At 42.9% G+C, this 20,045-nt stretch overlaps 2 protein-coding genes across 2 annotated transcripts in view; one reads left to right on the top strand and one right to left on the bottom strand.

Annotated features, from left to right (window-relative positions):
- The window catches only part of LOC142219302 (C-type lectin domain family 2 member A-like), a 121,851-nt gene that overhangs the window by 34,460 nt on the left and 67,346 nt on the right, over positions 1–20,045 (top strand). The gene's annotated exons all lie outside the window — the stretch shown is intronic.
- On the bottom strand, positions 1,249–12,658 carry LOC142183131 (uncharacterized). Its single transcript, XM_075258077.1, has 7 exons — positions 12,439–12,658; positions 6,432–6,527; positions 6,065–6,136; positions 5,503–5,555; positions 1,721–2,050; positions 1,497–1,609; positions 1,249–1,369 (listed from the first exon to the last, which is right to left on the bottom strand). Exons 1-7 carry the CDS (start codon positions 12,656–12,658, stop codon positions 1,249–1,251), a joined length of 1,005 nt encoding a protein of 334 aa, XP_075114178.1.

Below are 20,045 nucleotides of genomic sequence, written 5' to 3' on the forward strand. Positions count from 1 at the left end.
AGGAAATAAGTTGGAGGACCACCTTTACATACAGGTAATGGTGTTAAACATTTGAGTTAAAAATAAACATGTAGAATAAAGAAAAGTTTTTCTGACCATATCTGGCTACTTAGTTACTAAGGTCATGGTCAAATGCTGAATGTGGAGCTGATCTGACCTAGTACGGCATTAGCAGAGATCATTCCAAGCCGGCATATTTCATACATTTGGGGAGTTGGGTTGAGCAATGTGCACCCCAAAATGATTCTAGATGCTACAGGGTAAGATGTTTTTACCATGCATTAATGTGTTTAGTACTTCTACTTCTGCAAAAACTGTGCGTGAACCGTTGTGTTTTAGAGTCCCTGCAAAAGGGATGGAATCCTGGCCAATCCCATTCACACATTGTAGCAAACAATCTGCAGCGCAAATGGTACAATTTGAAAAATGTTTGCACTTTCGCCAATTGCAACCTGTCAATTATACCGATGGGAATGCCAACAGTATCCCTATAGATATAATGGAAACAAATAAAAATGTGTTTTTTTCCTGCAACACTTTTTGGCTGTGGCTAGTTGTGTGGGCTCTTAAATCTTGTGAAATCTTGATATTGACATGAATTTTTTTTTCCTAGAAGGCAGCCTGGAGATTAAAGTAACAAAGTAATTTACAAGACAAATCATAAGACTTAGACATAATGTCTGCTTCTTTTATTGCCCAGGAGATTACAAACGTTACAATTGAAATATGTACACATAAGAAAATCAGGATGACAACGCAATACTGTGCGACAAAATCGATTGAGTGTAGGGTTGAGTCAATCTTGCTCAACCCCAATAGAGTGTGATAAGTCTTTGGGTGCAAAACTTTTATTATGTGTGAGAAAATGACATTTTACACTTAAAAATAAATTTTGTAGCACAAAAGAAATTATGTAACCAGAAAAAAAGCAGCATCACAAAATGTATTGTATACATTGTGTGAGAAACAAGATTTACTATTGTGGCTACAACTAGATATGGTGTAATGTGGCTCACTTAGTTTGGGCTAAAAAATTTTGACTTGATATCTGACTAAATGGTGGTATAAACTTCAACCAGCATAAGTCACTGTGATAAATCTGGTGTATCTAGCTATTAGTAAATCCGGGCCACTGTGGACAGAAGACACGCCATACTATACATTATATACTGTAGATAAACTATAGGATTAGATTAAATGACAAATATTTAGATTTTATATCAAATTGTATTTCCATATATAACGAAGTCAGATCTTCACAGCTTTCTTCTGACATATCCATCTGTTTTCACTATTGCAGTTGTTCTGATAATAATCAGATTTAGTCATGGATACACAGTGTCCTAATGAACGTGTCCTTATCTGGAACCTGAGAGAATAAAACAAGAATAAATGACCAGAAATCCATAGTTATAAGAAGAGGACAGACCCAGAATATCATCTGTACTGACAGTCACTGTAATAACCAGGGTGTAGTAGTGTCAGGAGTCACTTACAAGCTGCTGTTATAAGGTTCTCCATCCGCCCATCTCCAGTCATCTCCATCATAGTGAAGTCCTATCCAGTATGTGACCTCTCCTCGCTGTCTGATAGATCTCTGTATAACCTCCTGTAATAATAAACATTCATCATATGAGATATAGAACTAGATAAGATGATACAGAGACTGGAGCTGCTGTTACTGTTATCATGTCCTTATACATTGTCATACAGCTCATACCTCTTGTTCCTTATCCTTTATGGTCACCAGATCCGCTCCGATCATCTTACAATGATCCCGACTCTGATTCCATGTTCTGTCTGATCCATCTGAGTAGTAATAACAGTCATCTCCATGTAGGAACCAACCGTAAGGACACAGAAGACATCCTGTAATATAACAATAAGGAGGACACAGAAGACGTCCTGTAATATAACAATAAGGAAGACACAGAAGACGTCCTGTAATATAACAATGAGGAGGACACAGAAGACATCCTGTAATATAACAATAAGGAGGACACAGAAGACATCCTGTAATATAACAATAAGGAGGACACAGAAGACGTCCTGTAATATAACAATAAGGAAGACACAGAAGACGTCCTGTAATATAACAATGAGGAGGAGACAGAAGACGTCCTGTAATATAACAATAAGGAGGACACAGAAGACGTCCTGTAATATAACAATGAGGAGGAAACAGAAGACGTCCTGTAATATAACAATGAGGAGGATACAGAAGACGTCCTGTAATATAACAATGAGGAGGACACAGAAGACGTCCTGTAATATAACAATGAGGAGGACACAGAAGACGTCCTGTAATATAACAATGAGGAGGACACAGAAGACGTCCTGTAATATAACAATGAGGAGGACACAGAAGACGTCCTGTAATATAAGAATGAGGACACAGAAGACGTCCTGTAATATAACAATGAGGAGGACACAGAAGATGTCCTGTAATATAACAATGAGGAGGACACAGAAGACGTCCTGTAATATAACAATGAGGAGGACACAGAAGACGTCCTGTAATATAACAATGAGGAGGATACAGAAGACGTCCTGTAATATAACAATGAGGAGGAGACAGAAGACGTCCTGTAATATAACAATGAGGAGGACACAGAAGACGTCCTGTAATATAGCAATGAGGAGGATACAGAAGACGTCCTGTAATATAACAATGAGGAGGACACAGAAGACGTCCTGTAATATAAGAATGAGGACACAGAAGACGTCCTGTAATATAACAATGAGGAGGACACAGAAGACATCCTGTAATATAACAATGAGGAGGACACAGAAGACGTCCTGTAATATAGCAATGAGGAGGATACAGAAGACGTCCTGTAATATAACAATGAGGAGGAGACAGAAGACGTCCTGTAATATAACAATGAGGAGGAGACAGAAGACGTCCTGTAATATAACAATGAGGAGGACACAGAAGACGTCCTGTAATATAACAATGAGGAGGACACAGAAGACGTCCTGTAATATAACAATGAGGAGGAGACAGAAGACGTCCTGTAATATAACAATGAGGAGGAGACAGAAGACGTCCTGTAATATAACAATGAGGAGGAGACAGAAGACGTCCTGTAATATAACAATGAGGAGGACACAGAAGACGTCCTGTAATATAACAATGAGGAGACAGAAGACGTCCTGTAATATAACAATGAGGAGGAGACAGAAGACGTCCTGTAATATAACAATGAGGAGGAGACAGAAGACGTCCTGTAATATAACAATGAGGAGGAGACAGAAGACGTCCTGTAATATAACAATGAGGAGGACACAGAAGACGTCCTGTAATATAACAATGAGGACACAGAAGACGTCCTGGAATATAACAATGAGGAGGAGACAGAAGACGTCCTGTAATATAAGAATGAGGAGACAGAAGACGTCCTGTAATATAACAATGAGGAGGACACAGAAGACGTCCTGTAATATAACAATGAGGAGGACACAGAAGACGTCCTGTAATATAAGAATGAGGAGACAGAAGACGTCCTGTAATATAACAATGAGGAGGACACAGAAGACGTCCTGTAATATAAGAATGAGGAGGACACAGAAGACGTCCTGTAATATAGCAATGAGGAGGACACAGAAGACGTCCTGTAATATAACAATGAGGAGGACACAGAAGACGTCCTGTAATATAACAATGAGGAGGATACAGAAGACGTCCTGTAATATAACAATGAGGAGGACACAGAAGACATCCTGTAATATAACAATGAGGAGGACACAGAAGACGTCCTGTAATATAACAATGAGGAGGACACAGAAGACGTCCTGTAATATAACAATGAGGAGGACACAGAAGACGTCCTGTAATATAACAATGAGGAGGACACAGAAGACGTCCTGTAATATAACAATGAGGAGGACACAGAAGACGTCCTGTAATATAACAATGAGGAGGACACAGAAGACGTCCTGTAATATAACAATGAGGAGGACACAGAAGACGTCCTGTAATATAACAATGAGGAGGACACAGAAGACGTCCTGTAATATAACAATGAGGAGGAGACAGAAGACGTCCTGTAATATAACAATGAGGAGGAGACAGAAGACGTCCTGTAATATAACAATGAGGAGACAGAAGACGTCCTGTAATATAACAATGAGGAGGACACAGAAGACGTCCTGTAATATAACAATAAGGAGGACACAGAAGACGTCCTGTAATATAACAATGAGGAGGACACAGAAGACGTCCTGTAATATAACAATGAGGAGGACACAGAAGACGTCCTGTAATATAACAATGAGGAGGACACAGAAGACGTCCTGTAATATAACAATGAGGAGGACACAGAAGACGTCCTGTAATATAACAATGAGGAGGACACAGAAGACGTTCTGTAATATAGCAATGAGGAGGACACAGAAGACGTCCTGTAATATAACAATGAGGAGGACACAGAAGACGTCCTGTAATATAACAATGAGGAGGACACAGAAGACGTCCTGTAATATAACAATGAGGAGGACACAGAAGACGTCCTGTAATATAACAATGAGGAGGACACAGAAGACGTCCTGTAATATAAGAACGAGGAGGACACAGAAGACGTCCTGTAATATAAGAATGAGGAGACAGAACACGTCCTGTAATATAACAATGAGGAGGACACAGAAGACGTCCTGTAATATAACAATGAGGAGGACACAGAAGACGTCCTGTAATATAACAATGAGGAGGAGACAGAAGATGTCCTGTAATATAACAACGAGGAGGACACAGAAGACGTCCTGTAATATAAGAATGAGGAGACAGAACACGTCCTGTAATATAACAATGAGGAGGACACAGAAGACGTCCTGTAATATAACAATGAGGAGGACACAGAAGACGTCCTGTAATATAACAATGAGGAGGAGACAGAAGATGTCCTGTAATATAACAATGAGGAGGAGACAGAAGATGTCCTGTAATATAACAATGAGGAGACAGAAGACGTCCTGTAATATAACAATGAGGAGGACACAGAAGATGTCCTGTAATATAACAATGAGGACACAGAAGACGTCCTGTAATATAACAATGAGGACACAGAAGACGTCCTGTAATATAACAATGAGGAGGACACAGAAGACGTCCTGTAATATAACAATGAGGAGGACACAGAAGATGTCCTGTAATATAACAATGAGGAGACAGAAGACGTCCTGTAATATAACAATGAGGAGGACACAGAAGATGTCCTGTAATATAACAATGAGGACACAGAAGACGTCCTGTAATATAACAATGAGGACACAGAAGACGTCCTGTAATATAACAATGAGGACACAGAAGACGTCCTGTAATATAACAATAAGGAGGAGACAGAAGACGTCCTGTAATATAACAATGAGGAGGAGACAGAAGACGTCCTGTAATATAACAATGAGGAGGAGACAGAAGACGTCCTGTAATATAACAATGAGGAGGAGACAGAAGACGTCCTGTAACATTTCCTTTAACATACTCTTTAGAAGAATCTATCTTACTAGCAAGTTATCAAGTGACATCAGTTGAGTAGTCAAATGTTTGCAGATCAGATCTGATTACAGATACCATACAGTAGACCAGGCAGGAGTTGAGACATTCGGCTATTGTGTATGGCCAACTTCAAGGGGTTTTCCATGCATAATAATAGTTAGGTCATCAGCTGAAGATTGGCAGGGTTACTAGGTGTTAGGCCCCTGCTGACCAGCTCTATGATGAGGCTCCAGCATTTGGGTGATCTCAGGGCACAGAGGCTTCTTCACTTCTAACAGTGAATGGGACTAATCTGTGAAGAAGCCACCTGACCGATGAATGTTCTGTCTCATAACCTGTAAAGCAGACGCCCTGCTCATGGTCACCAAGTCCCAGACAAACCTTCTAAGTCTGAGTCATTGGGGCATATTTATGAAGACTAGCTTTTTGTACATCAGTCTTAATACTAGTTCCAGCAGATACAGGGCACAGCTTTATGTTATGCAATGCAAACTCGCTGCATCTTAGTAATATCGGGCTCTGATTCCTTCCAACAAGATATGGCAGGTAAGTAGTTCTCTATGTACTCACCTCCAGACATGTCCATACACAGGCTCTTCCTAATCGTAGAGCGTTCAGCATTAGAAAGTCCATGATTAGAAACTAGAAGACGGAGAAAGTAGTGTAGTGATATAAGACAAGACCCTGGCAGCTTAGAGGAATTGTCTTATGATAGGTTCACTCCTGCGTTGGGATTTCCGTTCTTCGGGTCTACTTGAGGAAACCCAATATGCTTAAAAAGACTATAGACTATAATGGGGTCCATCGGGTTTCCACCCAAAAAATGCGGAGAAAAAAGTACTGCTTGTAGGATTGTTCTCTCTGCATTTTTCAAGCGGAGAGGGGACGGAATCCCCAAACAGTCACCCAACACAGGCGTGACCGTAACCTTACTTACCAAGTGCTTCAATAACACGGATGAGAATAATATTGGCTCCTAGGAGGGCAGTAATGATCACTCCTTTCCAGGAAGGTCTCCAGGTCTTGGACGTATCTGCGGATATTACAGGAATTTAATCATTCAGATTCATTGCGAGTCCCTGTTTTAATTTCAATTGTGTAATTCTTCATCTTCCCTGTGGTGGCGCTGCTGATCTAGTGTAAAGTTGTCACTGGATTATAGTCATTCAGAGCCCCAGCAGCTGGTTATTTGGGAAATCCTCTAACCTATTATTGGATATGATGATCATACTTTGTGAACACATTCTCAGAAATCCAGCAGATGCCATCGAGGATTTGTTCTTTTTAATTAGTGATTACTTTTTGCATATAATGATGTCCTGCCATTATTGGATGCAGATGATATTTTTTTTTAATGTAGATTGTGAGCCCCATATAGGGATCACAATGCACATTTTCCCCCCTATCAGTATGTTTTTGGAGTATGGGAGGAAACCCCTGGAAATACAGAGAGAACACACAAACTCCTTGCAGATGTTGTTCCTGGCAGGATTCAAACCCAGGACTCCAGCGCTGCAAGGTTTCAGTGCTAACCACTGAGCCACCGTGTTATCCCGCTGGATGATAAAAATTTGAATAAAAAGTGATCAAAGTAATAGCAATTCCCCTAAAGGGTATAATTGGAAAGTACACCCGGTTCTGCAAAAAAAGACGCCCTATGCATCCCCAAATACAGAAGTATAAAACAGTTACGGGTGTCAGAATATGGCGACTTTTAGAAAAAAAATTTTGGCACAGTTTTGGATTTTTGTTAAGGGGTTAAAATGCAAATAAAACCATAGAAATTTGGTATCACCAGAATCGTCACCAAAACATTGTGGCTGCACAGTGAACGCTACAAAAGCAAAGCCCGTAGGAAAGTTGCACAAATGCACTTTATGTTCAAGTCCCCCACATTGTGAATTTTTTCCAGGTTCCCAGCACATTGTACAGAATAATTAGAGATAGCACAATGAAGAAAAATTTGTCCCAGAAAGATTAAGACCTCATATGGCTTTGGGAGCGGAGAAATAAAAAAGTTATGGGGTTTGGAAGGGGGAGGGGAAGATTAAGGACTGAATCTGCATTCAAGGAACCTAAACTGAAACCTAAGAGAAGAATGTAACCTCACATACTCTAGGTTACATGGATATGTGTATACTATACAGCTTTCCTCCCTTAGACATAATGCTTCCTTACTCCTCATTAGATGTAGCATGTCACAATTGTTTTTGCATCCTTTAAGAATACAACAGATACATTTAGGCTACAAAACTGGAGGAGTTTGGAAGTAAAGTAATAACGTAATTACTTTGTATAGCGGCCACATATTCCACAGCACTTTACATATCAGAGGGGATATGAACACACAGTATGAGACATTACAATGTGACATGGAATTAACATATGAAACAATAGGAGCGAGAGTCCTGATCACAATCCCTATTGCAATAAATAATGTATAATATAAATGTATCATATTCTGAGACTCTCCAATACCGCACATCTCGTGTTTGTATCTATAAGCTAAATATATGTCCTGACCACGTCAAACAGCTGCAGAACTTATTACAGTACATTCTGTTTGGCTTACAGTAAAAAAATATCCATCTTACCAGTTCTCTCCATGTATATAACAGCTCAAAGGGATTCTACTGAAGGTTTTATAAGGTATAGACACATTAATATAAGACACTTGCAGGTTATTGCTCAGGATGCCTTTCCGGTGCTTGGTGTAAATGAAAGAATATCATGCAACAAACTTCTACGAAACCAACCCAGTGGTCAGTAGATATTAACCATCTATACAAGGCGGGCCACATAACCACACGTTGTTTCCACTTCTATATACAGTACACTCATGGAAAAAACAAGTGCCCCCTTATATGTAGGCTTTAAAGGGTACCAAGGAACCTCTAATTGCAGGGTTGAGTCAATGCCTCGTATGCTACACCTATACTTGCTATTGTTTCAGATGCAATGACCCCAACCAGGTCGCATTGAGTACGAGTACCCCAACAGTAAACCTGCATACAGAAAAACAGCAAACCAATATTCAGTAAGTAGCCTGTACACCCAGGGCTGTTTTATTGTATTGGGAGCTCTGTGCAAACTTTTTGAAAGTGGATCCCTAAATACCCCCCTATAACTTAATTCTGCCTGCACCCCTAAATCACCAATGTTAGATTTTATTTTTATTTTTTGAAGAAAATTCTCACCAAACTGTGTTTTTGTGGACCTGTAGGCTCTGACAGTAATGTCTGTGGCTCGGCACTCCATGCGATGCCCTGCAGAAGACAACATCAGTCTAAAGGCTAAATAAGATAAGATAAGATATTCCTTTAATAGTCCCACAATGGGGAAATTTCAGTGATACAGTTTCATAGATGGTACAGTTGTATATAACAAGAGAGAAACACATACAAGCTCATGGCAGATAGAGAAATCCTAGGAATCATAGCAACTAAAAAGGAAAGAAACACAGACACACTGCAGGATCATTTAGTTCTCTGTGTGGAGTGATGTTAATAATAATAATTATAATAATAATAATACAGCCGAATGTGGTTGGAGGACACGAGGAGGGGGGTCACAGCATGTAGATATAACAGGCAGGAACGTTTTTTTGCAGAGGTGGGGGACATATGCAGCTATCATGTTAACATGTCGCAGTTCCTTTGGTAGGTAGTGAGATCTCCTGCTCACAGCTGATAGTTCGGTATCTTGTATCAGCGCTATTGTCCATTAACCACAAAAAATGCCCCAAATGGCCTTCATCACAGCCCTCCTCCTCCTTTCTTCTTACCACTGTGTTCTACTGCCCAGAGAAGTCTGAAGCCATCCAGGTATACATGGTGCTGCTCTCTTGCCAAGCTTCCATAAACAAATGGGGTAGGTGGGTGATGGTTCCCAGGTTGTAACCAAAAATCATCTCCTTGAAAAGAAGAAGTTCACACTTCCATGTAGGTTTTTCCTCCATGCCGCATGGTGACCATGCTGTCCTTAGCTCCTGGGGGGATGGTAACAGGCACATGTGCACACAGGTCTTGAGTCATTGTCCATGCTTAACAATAGAAACAAAAGGAACAAAATACTCCACAGTGTCTTCCATTTGATTTATAGTTGCTAATTCATAGTGCTAGTTTGCTTAGTTAGAGGATTCTTGAAGATACAGAGAAAAAGAGTGAAAAAGGAAAGATAAAGGTTACTCTCAGCTTGGAGCACTGTATCGAGACAGCCACACAAGGCGGCGCCAGCAAGTAAGGGAGTATTTGGGGATCCACTTTCAAAAAGTTTGCACAGAGCTCCCAATAACAGAGCAAAGAGCTAATAGCTTGGTGGTCCACTATAGTAGTCAACCTCTATCTGTGTCCTAAGCACATAGATAGGGATGAAATGACTGCCTGCTGTCCAGAACAGCGGGACATCACCCCATATGTAGGACTGTCCCGTTTGATCCGGGGTGGCTGAAGGGGCTCCGCAAACATAGCGCATAGTGACCATGAGTACACCATTACTATCATTACTTTTACAATTCTTTGCAGCCAGGTGTTGCTCACAGACTAAATAATGTGGCTGCCTTTCAAGTGGTATCTCAAGGATCATATCCATGTCATATAGAATACACGTGTAAAAAATGTCCTTGAAGTCTATGGGAGTGTTATTTTGATGCTGGGTTCACACCAGCGCCTGGACTCCGTGCAGAACTGCATGCAGAAGATGGAAACCTGTCATGCCGAGTCATGTGAGCGTTTTATGCTCTCCGCGACGAAACCGTTTTTTTAAAAACCGGACAAAGAGTACTGCAAGTCCGACTCTGTGTCCGGTTTAAAAAAAAAACGGTTTTGCCGCGGGGAGCATAAAACGCTCACGGCCGGACACTTTTCAAACCCATTGAAATGAATGGGTTTGAAAGATGCCTGCAGGAAACGGAAACCTGCAGAACGGAGACCGGGCGCAGATGTGAACGAGCCCTGACACGTGTATTCTATACATGTGTATTATACTAAAATACGGATGTGTTAACTCCGTGTGCACGGACCCTTAGGCTGCTGGCACACCTGCTATCTATCCTATTGTATTTCTGGGTGCAATCCATATATGTGTCTTCCATTTTTTTCAGCAATTGCCTTGCAATGCATCTGTGAAATACGGAGACAGACATGCAAGCAGAGAAAAGGAAAAAAAATGGGGCATGCCACCATTTTTTTCTCAGTGCCTCTCAGGCTGTGAAAAACAACTGACATGTGAATGGCTTCATTGACTTTAATGGATCTGAGCGCTGTCCAATTTTTGGAAGGATAGTGCATGGCCAGAAAAGAAATGTGAAAAACGCTGAGGCTTTTTTTTTTTTTATAGTGGTTGAACATATGATGTCATCATCCTAAATTTCAGGCAGAATTCTCCCCCTCCTGTACATTGAGAATGTTTGTCCTTCTGTTATACTGACACCTTGTGGGCTTTCTTGTTAAAGCATCAACATGAATCTGCCGTTGACTGTTTTGTGTTACATTTCAGAATATACTGCAGTCCACAAAATACTCTTAGGAACAAAGAAACCAACCCTGGTGGTCGTGAATTTCACTTAGTCCTATTGAGTCAGTTTCCTATTTGGTTGTGCTATGGGAGTCGCCATGTGGTCCTAGCCTAAGGGTCTTATTCACACAGCCGTGAACTACTTCAATGGCCATTTTAAAACCCTATTCACATGTCTAGATACACATGAGAAACATAGAGAATGTCAATTTTTTTTTATGGCCATGTAAAACGGTTTGCTTCTGTTTTTCTTTTGTGTGAATAAGGCCTAAGGGTGACGCATCTTTTGTTAAATTTCAAGACATAGAAATGGTTGTACCCTCCTGGAGGCCTGTACGTTTCTCTGAACGCTTCCTTTCAGACAATTGTTATATGGCTTTTGCTTTTCACGTGTCACAAGCTTTTTACTTTTTCATACAGACCTGGGCTGGTGACCTCACAATCCTATAACATTTAATGTAACCTTCTTGCACACAGATTTTTTCATTCCATTGCATTACACGCTAAGCTCTTGTTGGTCGCCAGGTCTGGGGTTAGGGGGAGTCTTGACTTGACTCCTGGTCGCCCACTTTGTTCCCTACCCCTTTATACACTGTCTACCAATAAGTATCTGGACCCCTGTGGTAGAAAAACAACATTCTTTCCTATCCAATAGACCCCAGCAGATGCAATACTCCCGGATGCCTGGTGACACTCCTGGTGTACGTGAGCCATCGGTTGGGTGCGGTTACTCTGGCCAGCACCCGTCGGTCTCTATGTTCCAGTTTCAGGGGTCTGCCAACTCAGGGCACATTCTGATAATCACCGTTCACCTTCCACTTCGTAATCACATAGGCCGCTGTCGATTTTGGGTAATTCAGTTCTCTTGCTGTGTCCCTTAAGGATTGACCATTTCTGTGGTGCCCCACAATTGCCCCTTTCTTGAAACCAGACAACTTTGCACTTCGTGGTATCTTGTATGCGACTAATGCCAATGCTGTTTCCTATTGGCTAGTTGGAGATTAACAGCGCTACCACCAAAACATCCCCGTTTTCCTATATAACCTTTTTTAAAACCCCATTAAAAGAATGACAGACACAAATTCGCCTTCTGATGGGCGGTAGTTCGGCCACAGCTTTATTAACTCTTACTAAACGTCATAACCTTTAACTTTTTTTCTAACTGATTTGCATAATGCAAATAACATTGGAACTGAAGGAGTAAGCCCCGCCCCGGATGTCCGGAGGGCTCGTCCGGCTTCTGGTCCACCCCCTTCATTTTCTCTGAACCACTGCCATGGAGAGACCGGTGTAACCCTACACCGGTCTTCGACCCCCACTTAAGAGAAACAATGCCTGTTCAATGCCGACTTCTATACCATCAAGAAATATATCAGTCCCTAAGTCATTTAAGTGTACGCCGTCAGGCCGCATAAGCTCGCTGTTCTCACCCTCATGCCGTTTGTGTCTAATCACCACACCACCTTTAGCTTTGACAAACCTGGCCATCCTAGCATTAATAGAACGTCTCACTCTCTCAATGGCCTCAGCGTTCCTCGCTCCACGCCACACCAGGCTGGGAATTATCTCGGACCAGATGATCACTGAGGACTGAAAAAACTCAGGAATCCTATCCAGGTCAGACCTCATGACCACAAGCAAATCAACCATCCTAACGGAGCAGAGATCATTACCGCCTGCGTGCAGGAGCAGGATGACCGGAGCGTGCAGGAGCAGGATGACCGGAGCATGCAGGAGCAGGATGACAGGAGTGTGCAGGAGCAGGATGACAGGAGTGTGCAGGAGCAGGATGACAGGAGTGTGCAGGAGCAGGATGACAGGAGTGTGCAGGAGCAGGATGACAGGAGTGTGCAGGAGCAGGATGACAGGAGTGTGCAGGAGCAGGATGACAGGAGTGTGCAGGAGCAGGATGACAGGAGCGTGCAGGAGCAGAATGATAGGAGCGTGCAGGAGCAGAATGATAGGAGCGTGCAGGAGCAGGATGACAGGAGCGTGCAGGAGCAGGATGACAGGAGCGTGCAGGAGCAGGATGACAGGAGTGTGCAGGAGCAGGATGACAGGAGCGTGCAGGAGCAGAATGATAGGAGCGTACAGGAGCAGAATGATAGGAGCGTGCAGGAGCAGGATGACAGGAGCGTGCAGGAGCAGGATGACAGGAGCGTGCAGGAGCAGGATGACAGGAGCGTGCAGGAGCAGGATGACAGGAGTATGCAGGAGCAGGATGACAGGAGTGTGCAGGAGCAGGATGACAGGCGCGTGCAGGAGCAGGATGACAGGAGCGTGCAGGAGCAGGATGACAGGAGCGTGCAGGAGCAGAATGACAGGAGCGTACAGGAGCAGGATGACAGGAGTGTGCAGGAGCAGGATGACAGGAGTGTGCAGGAGCAGGATGACAGGCGCGTGCAGGAGCAGGATGACAGGAGCGTGCAGGAACGGGCTAACCGAAACCACTTCAGGCAAAACTTGCGCCCATTTCATACCACGATATCCCCTCCACAACACTTGGATCCATTAAAAACCAAAGTGTCGTCCTCCAGGCCAGAACTCAGCGCGCTGATGCGCCCAATAAATGTAAGAGTGGTCTAAGATAACCAGCACCGGATCAACTTCATCTGAAAGAAAAATACATTATTATTAAACCAATTATAAAACCAATTCCGGACGGACATATCCCGTGTAAGAGCTCGATTTCCACCTCCCGATGCATTTAACTTCATCCTCAACCAGTCCCGCCCTGAAAGCATCTGTGGCTTCGCCACTGCGGAACAAATGTGAACCGAATGGCGAACCATCAATGCCAAGCTTGCTCAAACACAACCTCAACATACCAGTGAACTGATACCTAGTGATGGGAGAAACGTCCCTATGAACCAGAAAGGTAAGTACAGATGGACGGCAAGATTTATAGTGTGACACTCTTACCACCGGGCAGGAGGGACCCCCAACCGGTTTCAGAGTAAGCCACGCACCCCTGCCGCATTGCTCAGTCTTAGACCAACTTATCTTGACCCTCAGTATCCCGTTGGCTCTCAAAACATTAGCATCCTTGAGCCCACCCGCTCTAGTCTTACTAGCGTAGCACAATTCCCCAATGTGCAGCGCGGCACAAAAGGCTAAGCAAAACGTAGCAGACCATAAAACTGCCTCATACTCTGAAGCGCAAGCCTCCGGCAATCCATCCAGTAATCTGACCAGCAGCGAATGTGTGATAGGTCTCCTAGACTCCTTCCTTACGTATTCTTTCCGCCAACCCTTTAAAACCTGGCAGATGGCAAAATGACTCGTCACATCAGGTGCAAAGATGGAAAACCCACACCCACTAATCGCTTCTGTGCAACTACCGCAGACACCCCCAAATCCCTTAAAGAACCTAGATAAGCCAAAGTAACTGACAATGTATCATTGATATACTGCAACCCCTTTTGTTGCCAATGATAGACGCCTAGAAAAAACCCTCCCCATAGGCATAATCCTGCACGCAAATACCAGCATGCCCAGTAAGGATTGCATTTGCTTAAGAGACACCTTAGCAACACCCAGAAAACCACTGACTCAATTGCGCAATTTCTCGAGCTTGTCTAACGGTAAACAATAGACCATCACCACCGTATCGAACTCAATGCCAAGAAAAGAAAGGCACGTAGTCGGGCCTTCAGTCTTGTCATCGGAAAGAGGAACCCCAAACCTGCCCATGAGAAAATGAAAAGTTGATAACAAATAGTCGCACTGCTGACTAACTACCAGCTGGGGCGACGAACAAGAACTCGTCTAGATAGTGAGTGACTGAACGAAGGCCCGTTTCATAATGCACCACCCACTCCAAAAAGGAGCTGAAAAGCTCAAAGTAGTGACACGATATGGAGCGGCCCATCGGCAGACACATCATAATAGTAAAAACCATCAACTTTAAAACCCAACAAATGATGACAGTCAGGGTGTACGGGAAGTAATCGAAACGCGGATTCAACATCCGACTTGGCCAAAAGGGAACCAGGGCCGGCGTCTCTGACTAAATTTACAGCCCTGTCGAACGACACGTAAGAAACTGATGCGTCATCCTTAGGAATACCGTCATTGACTGAACCACCTTTTGGAAAAGAAATATGCTGAATTAATCGGAAAAGTAGAAACCCTTATATTGTGAAAAGGGGGCTGATTAAACGGACCATTAACCCTTCCTTTGCGAACCTTCTCCCTTGATACATCTGGGTGATCCCTGGCTGACTTCAAATTATCCAAAAAGACGGGAAAATGACTAAAATTGAAAGGGATGAAAAAAAACTAAACTAAAACCCGACTGAAGAGTAGCCGCAGCGGCTCTATCTGGGTACTCATCTAGCCATTTGGACATCTGCAACATCTCACCGGCGTTTTTCCCGTCGCCCGGCGCTTTACTAGCAGTTTTGGCCAGCGGGCCGCCACGTGACCACCTCCGCAAGTTGAGCACTCGTGCTTGAACTTGCACAAACCATAAAACCTACAATGCCCTTCATTGAAGAGCCAGCATGTCCCGGGACGTCTGACCACCACTGACGCACCTTGTCTCCCACTTGAGCCAGCGGCGCTGTTTGGAAAGGGCGACAGCTTTTGCACCATCATCAAGTGAATCCAAGCCGGACCAGGTGGCTCATAACAGAGTGTTGTGACCGTCAGGGTGCAGGAAATGTAGTTTTACCCACAGTCATCTTTGGTCTACTTACCTGCTGGTCCTGTCTCCTCCTGACCCATCTCTTGTCCAGTATGGGAGAAACGTATAGAGGGCTTTGTTACTAATATTCCGGCTTCTGTCCTCATGTATAGTAAATCCCTACTAAAGGAGACAGACAGACAGACTTCCACACAGGGATACATTGCTCTTCTGTGATCTCAGTAACACCTGTGGACACCCCCTGCAGTCCTCCAGCCTAATCCTCCTCTACCATCCCATTATATTTTAGCAGCCCCCTGTGCAGATATTCATCTTGTCCTGCCCGGTACATTGATATGAGAAGACAGACGTTTTTTCTTGCTATTTACAAGCCACATCAGTGATGGATGATCTAAGCTGAACAAATCCCCTTACCTGGTAATGCAGAGGTGTTATAGACATGGAAGCTTCGTACTGCGCCCTGAAATCTGCCCTGCTACTATTACACTGCCCCCGGGCCAGACATTGACTGTGTCCTATATGGATTTATTATACACTGTCAACCAAAACCCAGTCTGCAAATCTATAAAAATATCTTTCCTGTACGGTAAACACTGTAGTGGGTGAAAAATTGCAAAACTGCCGTTTTTTCACTGATTCGCCTGAATAAAAAGTGATCTAAGCAATAGACCTTCCCCAAAATGGTATAACTAAAAAGTGCACCTGACCCTGCCAAAAAAGATGCCCTATGCATCCCCGTACATGCAAGTATAAAAAAAGTTACGAGTGTCAGAGGATGGCAACTTTTATAAAAAATAAATAAATAAATAAATTGCACAATTTTAAATTTTTGAAATGTAAATAAAACCATATAAATTTGGTATCCTCAGAATTGTACCGAAACACAGAATACAGATGACAGGTCATGTTGACTGGAGAGTGAAAGCTGTAAAAACAAAGTCGCACAAATGCAATTTTTCTTCACTTCAAATCCACCCCATTTCTCAGCTATGGGAGCTGCATCATGGCGGCTCCCATAGCTGTGTACACAGCCCTCACTGTGTAATAAACCTCCCCTGCCTTCTCTAGGGGAGCTCTGGCTGAAGTAATGGCCGGCTCCCCGCTTCTGCAACTGCACAATCTCATGCAACTGCTTAAAATTGCAAGGACGTACCTGTAAATCCTTGCAGAAGAAGAGGCACCACCCTGACGTATATAGTCTATGGCAGTCCCAAAGTGGTTAAGGTATTATTAGGCTGTGTCCCCAAGGGTTTAGTAGTAGGATCCTGTCCAGTGGTCACACATATTAGGATTCATGTATAGGGTATCATAGAAGTGTATTATGATCTTGTCCAATTTCAGGTCAAATTTGAATTTTGTAGTTTCAATTCTTTAGAAAAGAGAACTATGTGGCTGGAAACTCTTGTGGCATGTATAGTATATACTAGTGACTACATACTGACTACATACTGACTAGGGGCAGAAGCTTCAGCACAGAGGTAGGAAAACCATTTCTAAAATGTGACCTGGAACTTAGATTAACAATAAAAATTACATTAATTTTAGCAATTTAAGATGACAGTGAATGGCCCTGACAAAGAAGAGAACTTAAAGTATCACTAAACTTTGGAACAACTTTGAACTTTCTGCCGATATTTATGCTATTAATACATTTTGCAATAAAATTTATTAAGACATTTGTGTCTCCTTTGTGTGAAATCCTGCACCTCTTTATTCTTCCCCTTATTGAGTTTGGTATCCTGCTCCTTATTGTGTATGGAGTACGGGCTTGTATGTAAATAAGGGTTGGGGGGGGGGGGCACTTCATAGAGTAAAATCTGGAGCATTATAAAACGTAGAACGCGCTTCTGGTGAGATATGAAAGAGGAGAGTACCATCCCGATGCTGCCCGTTCCGCTAGGGGGCTACAGGACTATATAGCCCCCAATGCAGAGCATGGAGTTATCATGGTAAACAGTGCTGGGCTCCATTCACTAGCTGGCTGTGATAGACTCTCTACTGCAGCTATGGCGGTATCACACAGTCAACAACTTTAAGAGAAATATGAGTTGGTCAATATAAATGCTCATATATCTTCACTAAGGAAAATTACAAGTCATAAGAAATGGTCCTTGAAGCTATAGAGGGCTCAATTTATTGTACTGGCATGTGGAAACGGATAGCCATGACCCTAGAGACTCACCCTAACAGAGTCAGTTTACAAATTGGTTTGCAGAAACCAGGGTGTCCATACCTCTAATGGTTACCCCTCCACACCAGGGGCTCAATATCTCAATGGTTAGTCCTCCACACCAGGGGGCCATACCTACAATGGTTAGCTCTCCACATCAGGGTGTCCATACCTCCAATGGTTGCCCCCTCCACACCAGGGGCTCCATATCTCCGATGGTTATTCCTCCACACCAGGGGTCTATACCTCCGGTTTGTTAACTCTTTCATATCAGATGGCCATACTCCAGTGGTTACCCCCTCCATACCAGGGGGCCATACCTCCGATGGTTACCCCTCCACACCAGGGGCCATACCTCCGATGGTTACCCCTCCACACCAGGGGCCATACCTCCAATGGTTACCCCTCCACACCAGGAGCTCCATATCTCCGATGGTTAGTCCTCCACACCAGGGGGCTATACCTCCAGTAGTTACGTCTTACATATCAGGGGGCAATACCTCTAGTGGTTACCCCCTCCAAAAACAGGGGGCCATACCTCCAATGGTTACCCCTCCACACCAGGGGGCCATACCTCCAATGGTTATCCCTCCACACCAGGGGCCATACCTCCACTGGTTACCCCTTCACACCAGGGGCTCCATATCTCCAATGGTTACCCCTCCACACCAGGTGGCCATACCTCCTATGACTACCCCTGAACTAGGCTACACATAAGTTTTATAAGTATTATAAATAGTACATATTATAATCCACAGCAATAACTATAGTGTAGGATTATATTTAAGCTAAAGTATTAAGAAAACACATCAGTAAATAATAATATTACATTCTGTTCAGCACGTTAAGAAATGGCAAAAACAGGTTGTCAGTGTACCTGAATCCACCCGCAGTTACACGCTGGCTTGAAGGCACTAGGACATTGTGTATGCGTCCCAATCCTAAATAATCTTGCCCTGTATGGTTAAATAATAAGACATGGCCACTGGCAATAACAGAGTAAAACATTGGCAGAAAGGATTGGAGGTCCAGACGGGGTCCACGTCTCCACTTGTACTAGACCACTCCGCTAGTTAGCCTTGTATGGATTGTACTTATGTTAGTACTCTGTATGTAAATCCCTATATCCTACTTCCTACTAATATTATAAATGTGAAAGTTTGTGTGTTTGTTCCTCAATCACACAAAAACAGCAGAACGGATTTGAATGAAATTTGTCCCATAGATAGTTTGTAACCTGGATTAACATATTGGCTACTTTTTATCCTTGTAAATAACATGGCTTCACGACTGTTATGAATTTATGTTCACATACTATATTACACTGCTCCTGCAGCAGCTTATCTCTGGTCCCAGGGCTGTCATCTCTCTATGTAAACACACAGCTAACCCTGAGTCCATTCTGTACAAGCATCTGCATATTATCTGATCTGCTCCAGGCAGTGCTGACACACTGGATGGGAAAACACCTTTAATCCACATTGGCAGTTTGCTACTATTAAATAGCCCGGGAAAAAGAAAATCTAATTTGTTTCAAGCCAGGAGTCACAGAGTTCTCCTCAAGCGGAGCTGACGGGGATCATCGACGCCAACAACCCGCTCATGATATGGCGTCCCAGCGAGCTGCTGAGATGACGAAACAATCACAGGCACGGCGTGAGGAAACTGACTAACCCACAAGCTTGGTATTAAATCGTGTTGTGATATTAGATTTATTAGTTATTTGCTATTCGCATTAGCACTGAGTTATCTTCGCTCTTTCGATGTGTTTTCAATGTCCTTTGTTGTCTTCTGAGATGGGACAGAAAGTTGTCACATTGTAGAAAGTCAAGTTATACATGTGTACATGAAGAAACCCTGTATCTGAAGACTATCCTGCAAAATAGGAAATATTTCGTAAAATAACGGGACATTTTCAGTGGAATAACAAATGGAGGTCATTTCTACAGGACTCCTTGTCGTAGGGCGTCAGTTGATAGAAATCTTCAAGGCTTCCTTTACACAGATCCATCCATATGTACTATTGCATTGGTCATGATAAAAATTTGATTTTGACAAAACTATGCAGGGATCTTGGGATTGTGTCTTCATCTGGAACCTGAGTGACAAGAAAGAAAATACAAAAATGAAAATGAAGCAAAAATTCTCATCATGTCTTAAGAAATGTTACTATTCACTAATTCTAAATGTGTTTCTATTAGCGGAGAAGGTTGTTTTTT

This window comes from Leptodactylus fuscus, chromosome 10 (genome assembly GCF_031893055.1).
Source record: "Leptodactylus fuscus isolate aLepFus1 chromosome 10, aLepFus1.hap2, whole genome shotgun sequence".
NCBI lineage: Eukaryota > Metazoa > Chordata > Amphibia > Anura > Leptodactylidae > Leptodactylus > Leptodactylus fuscus.

Excerpts from the sequence above, each read along its gene's own strand:
- LOC142183131 (XM_075258077.1), bottom strand. The coding sequence starts at position 12,658 with ATGGTTGATTTGCTTGTGGTCATGAGGTCTGACCTGGATAGGATTCCT. Across the intron at positions 6,137-6,431 it reads CCGTGTTATTGAAGCACTTG|TTTCTAATCATGGACTTTCT; the intron begins GTAAGTAAGGTT and ends TCCGTCTTCTAG. Across the intron at positions 1,610-1,720 it reads TAAAGGATAAGGAACAAGAG|GAGGTTATACAGAGATCTAT; the intron begins GTATGAGCTGTA and ends TTATTATTACAG.